The sequence below is a fragment of the Schistocerca nitens genome, chromosome 3 (genome assembly GCF_023898315.1).
Source record: "Schistocerca nitens isolate TAMUIC-IGC-003100 chromosome 3, iqSchNite1.1, whole genome shotgun sequence".
NCBI classification, from domain to species: Eukaryota; Metazoa; Arthropoda; class Insecta; order Orthoptera; family Acrididae; genus Schistocerca; species Schistocerca nitens.
In genome coordinates this window covers 653,988,546-653,993,950 of record NC_064616.1, presented here as the reverse complement: position 1 = coordinate 653,993,950, position 5,405 = coordinate 653,988,546, and the positions used below count along the sequence as shown (strand labels likewise).

Below are 5,405 nucleotides of genomic sequence, written 5' to 3'. Positions count from 1 at the left end.
TGTTTATGCTTTGGCTGTGGAAAGTTTGCTGTTGCAAAAATTTAGTGTGTTACAGAGGGTGAAGTTCTATGTTTTTATCATATACACCATCTGATCGAAAGTATCTGGATACCTGTTAGTGAACATTAATATGGGATGTGTCCACCCTTCACCTTTATGTCTTGAACTCCACTGGGAACACCTACAGTGAGGTGTCAGACTGTCTGGGGAGAGGACTGGCAGCATGTTCTACCTCAAGAGTAAAAACCAGAGGATGTAGTGGTGTTGGATGCTGAGGTCTTGTGTGAATTTGACATTCTAACTCACCCTAAAGGTGTACTCTGGTGGGTCCAGGTCAGGACTCTTGGATAAGCCAGTTCATTTCAGATGAGTTATTGTCCTCAGACCATTGCCTCACGGGCGCTGCCTTATGACTGTGGACTGTCATGCTGGTGCAAGTGATTATTGTCTCTGAACTGTTCCTCTGTTGTGGGCAATACACAATGCTGTAAATTATCCTTCCACATCTAACATTTCCTTAACCACAATAAGGGACCACACTCTAAACACATAAGTCTCCCTTACCTTAGCACCACCTCCTGTGTAATTCACTGTTGGCACTACACGTGACCGTAGGTAATGTTCTCCAGCCATTAGCCAAACATAACTCTTCCGTCAGTTTGCCACAGGGTATAGTGTGATTCATCACTCCAAATCACTCATTTACAGTCATCCACTGTCCTGTGGCATGGCTCTCTGCACCACCTCCAGTGTCACTTTGTACTGACCACAAAAACAGGGGGCTTCTAGGGAGCTGCTCATCATTGTACCACATTCTTTTTAACTCCTTATGCACAGTCATTGTGCTAGCTGGGCTACTGGTGGCACTTCGGAACTCACTAGTGATTCCTTCTGCTGATTTCATGTGTTTTTTTACAGCGACCCTTCATAATGCTTGTTGGTCCCTATCCATCAGTACACGAGCTCTGCGTGGTCTTTGGTTAGCTGTGGTCATTCCTTTGCATTTCCTCTTCGTGACCACATCACTAATAGTCAACATGGACAGTTATAGAAGGGTTGAAATGTCCTCAATGGATTTGTTACTCAGATGACATCCAGTGACTAGTCCATGTTCCAAGTTAATGAGTTTCCATTCTGTTGTTACTGCTTCTTTACTGACAGTATTCTTCATCTCCTCTTATATTAGCAGGTCTGACTCCAGAGATATCTAGTTGCCAGTTCCGCATTATACAGGGATGTTCAGATATTTTGATCAGATAGTGTATGTAGTAGTAGTCATGGTGCATTGAAAAGTGAAGCTTGTCTACAAAAACGTGGAATACCTTCTAAAATGTGCTAAAAGAACACAGTTGGGCAAAGTTATTGTTGGAGGAGAGCGGATATTTGTTTCTCCACATACGTCCTTCAGTGTTCTGCATTTAGAGTTTTCAGCTCTTTTACACTATAAACAATATCCAGTTCAACAATATAGTGATGGATATGGCCTATTTCTACAAAACATTCTCCTTTCACAAATAAAAGATTGCAATAAATGAAAGACAACTTTAAGACCACTTCATGCAAAGCAGTTGTAATATTGTGCCATGAAGGAAATAATCTAACTGCTGTAACTGAAATGCGCACTCTTGTGAGTGTGCCCCCCCCCCCCCCCCCCCACGTATTTTAAAGCATGCACTATGACCTGTGCTTGATCTCTTACAGCACCAAATGTGGCTTTCTGCGAAGTTTCTTGCATCTGGTGTTGACGACAACAACAATGCTATATGGAGTGGATACAAAAATTATTGTAGTATTGTTAGGAATAGATATATTTCTTACCATTGTAATAGTCTAAAATAGCTCCAGAAAGACAATCTTCTGTTAACACTGGAGACAAGAAACCACATAAAAGGGCATGTGAAGATGCTGTAAGAGCCAAAGCAGTTGAAGGTAATATCATAGTGTTTAATTTAAAATGAAGTACATGAAGGCAGAATTTAAATCTACATACAACAAAATAGTTTTATTGTTGTAACAATTGACTGGAGGCAATTGATTGTGTATAGGATAATGCTTCCTGCCACCCTCCACCCCATTCTGCATAATTTCTATTTTCTTTGAGCCTGTCATTGCCAACTGGTAAATTCGTGATATTTGATGCATTTTTCCAGTTGGCCGATGTTATTGCACAGTTTTATAAGATTTCAACCAGTATTTTGTCAGTGAAGATAATTGTCTTCTCTCCTAGCAGAGGTACATTAATTTCATGCTGGCACAATTTCTATCAACTTCAACACGCTATCCCCTTCTATGCATTATTTTTTGTTTTCTGATTAATATTACATATCATTATAAGGAACTCAACTAATTGTTATTTTGGTCCAGTCCTTGAATAACATGCTCAGTGATATTTTAACTAGATGCCACACCACTTTGACAGTTTTTTGATTGATGATAAAAGTTACTACTTGCCGACTGCATAATCCCGATAGAACTCGAGCTACACTGTCACATTTAAAGGTAGCCTTTGCATTTGAAATTATTTTTTAAATATATGGCTTTAGTGGTTTTTAAATCAAAATTTCCTGCAATTTATTGAGTAAATGAGCTTGTAAAAATGGAGAGGGAGTGAGAATAAGGGGTGGGGCGGAGGGGGGGGGGGACAGAGGGGCAATTAGGAAGCATTACTGTCTGTTGCGGTAAGTAACTGAATGTATGTGCTACGCTCTTTTTTTGTACATGAAAAGCTATGTAAAAAGTTTTCTTTGCAATTCTTTTACTTGATATTCTTAATGCTAGTAATTTTCTTTAAATACTACTAGACAGTGGATGTTTAGAAGAGTACGCTACTGGCTGCCAATGGCTGGGCTTTAACTATTTTGACCCTGTTGTGTGGAGGGAAGAAAGATACGTGGGCTGGTGTAGTGGCAATAACTTCTTTTTTTCTGAAACAATAATTCTGTTTGGCAATACAGATTCTTCATAGAACTGTGATCTTATCTATTACTGCTTAGGACAGATGTATTTCTGACCAGTGTGGTAATGTAAAATATCTCCAGAAACACAGTCTGTACTTTTGTTGATACCAGGCATAATTCAGACACGGTGTGTTCAGAAAGTAGCTTTGCAGTTACATATATACACAGGAAATGATGATCAGAGATATCTATACAAGTCTTTGCGATCACACTCTTAATTCTATTGGAAAACCCTTTCTACAGACAAGTGGGGGGCTGGTTTATTGAGGTGATGCATTTCTCAAAACACTCTTCCAGAAGATGCACAGAATTGTTAACTGTGTATACTGTGCCATCTTGTTGAAACGATGAGTACTTGATTTTGCTTCATTTAGCTGGCCAATGGAACTGTGGATCATTAAACAATAACATTTACTGTTCATGGTTTCTTTTAAAAAAATAAAGGTCCAAAAATGAACTGTCTGGGTATTGCTACCCACACTCCAATTTTTTGATCGAGCAATTGTGTTTCAAGCACAGCACGAGGATTCTCCATTGATCATAATCATGTGATTTTGTGTGTTAGCGTGATGAGAGGTGAAATGAGGCCTCTTCAGTACAGAAGGTGACAGCAAGAATTTGGTGTTATTCCTCTCAATAAAAGATGAAAACTATCTTCAGTAACAGATTTGCTTTTCATGATATGCTTCCTTCAGTTTTTGTATTGCTGCCATTTTATACATGAACAATTTCACTGTTTGCCTAATTGCTTTATATGAGGTTGCAAGCCTCTCTGGAAATTTCTCGATAAGTCAACGAACTGTATTATGGTGAAGTGCAGCTCTTTCCAGAAACTGTTCTGTGAATGCCTCCTGCACTAAATCTGTGTATTTATTGCCTTGTCGAAATGTGTTCAGTGGAAAAAATAAGTTCCTCAGTTGAAAACACTGTAATTTTCAAACTTACAGAACATCTAAGAACTTAACATTGCATTCAATAGCTTTTGTAAACTGACTCAAACTGTTAAACGTTCCACATCAGTAGAACAAATTAATAAATAGTCATGTATCTATGGAAAAAACATCTGCCAACTTGCGTTCTGCCAACTTGCGTTCTGCCAACTTGCGTTCTGCCAACTTGCGTTCTGCCAACTTGCGTTCTGCCAACTTGCGTTCTGCCAACTTGCGTTCTGCCAACTTGCGTTCTGCCAACTTGCGTTCTGCCAACTTGCGTTCTGCCAACTTTGTTTCGAACTTATAGTGTAATCTCGGCCCATAGTCCAGTATGTAGCGAATTTCCAAATAAACCCTGTTTTGGTTATTCTCCTGTAGCAAGACAAATCTGGGCTTAGAAGACATTATTTGACAACTGCAGGAGGCATGAAGAAAGCTAAGGCCCCTCTTTGTTAAAGATTTTATTAGATAATGAAACTCATGTGATTGCCAGTTGTGAAACACCTATTACAGCTGACAAATAAATTAAATTAAGTGTTCATTATGGTGCACAATCTATGATCATTTGCACAAGCAACCTGAAATGACTTAAAAAAGCTGCTAAAATATCTCAACTGCTAGTATGCACGAGTTGTCACTATTGCATGGTTTTCATGAACATGGTTGATATTACCACCACCAATAAACCTACAAGCTATCTACAATTTCTCTGTGGGTGTATGATAGCTACTACTTGTATTTTCATGTTGAAATCTACTGTTTTGGCTGAGTACCTGTAATAAATGCAGAGGTACAGTATCCTCATATCAGATGAACGGATGTTAAAAATCAGGTGGTTGGTGCATACTGGGAATACTGAATGGAAACAGTAGAACAAGTAATGTCTTTGCTTTTTATTCAGTAGTAAATCACCACCCCAATTTTTCCATTACTCAGAATGGACATCTTTCCCAGGCAACACAAGTTTTTAGTAAATTATGTAATATCAGTGGTCACTGGAAATTTACATATGTGAACTGAAAAAAGTTTGATATCGAAGTGTGTGAAATAATTTGTGGGCACTTAAAAGCTACAGCACAAGTAAGTGTGTATCTGAATAACTTTACATGTGATGACTTTGTGTGCTACAAAAGAAAGTAAAAATGAATACCTTATGTGTGCAGAAGTGTGTTTGCTCAACATTGTGATGAGGAGATAACTCACAGAATGTGTTGTTGTTGTTGTCGTCGTCATCGGTGGTGGTTGTGGTGGTGGTGGTGGTGGTGGTGGTACCATTGTCCGTTTATGTTGGAGAACTGTGGCAGATTAAGGTTCATTGTTTTGAATAAACTGAAGTAATATTAATGTAAATGTGAAACTGCCAAGGTAAGATAAGATCAGTTTATTGTTAGACTGACCTTATCTCATGGCATTATTTTAGAATTGCTCATGTAAAGTGAAAAGGAATTTTCCATCCACTAAAAACTCTGGTGTGTCAGTGATTTAAGGGTCAGACAATATAACCAAAGGTCTGGGA

The 5,405-nt window shown here is 38.6% G+C and overlaps 1 protein-coding gene across 1 annotated transcript; it reads right to left on the bottom strand.

The window, feature by feature from the left end:
- Positions 1–3,997: 3,997 nt before the first annotated feature.
- On the bottom strand, positions 3,998–5,164 carry LOC126249379 (uncharacterized protein F44E2.3-like). Its single transcript, XM_049951033.1, has 2 exons — positions 5,093–5,164; positions 3,998–4,261 (listed from the first exon to the last, which is right to left on the bottom strand). Exons 1-2 carry the CDS (start codon positions 5,162–5,164, stop codon positions 3,998–4,000), a joined length of 336 nt encoding a protein of 111 aa, XP_049806990.1.
- Between the last annotated feature and the right edge of the window lie 241 nt (positions 5,165–5,405).

Bases quoted from the DNA above. Each gene is read 5' to 3' on its own strand.
- LOC126249379 (XM_049951033.1), bottom strand. From the start codon at position 5,164: ATGGTACCACCACCACCACCACCACCACCACAACCACCACCGATGACG. The intron at 4,262-5,092 runs GTGAGTTATCTC...GTCTTGCTACAG, and splicing joins CAACAACAACAACACATTCT to GAGAATAACCAAAACAGGGT.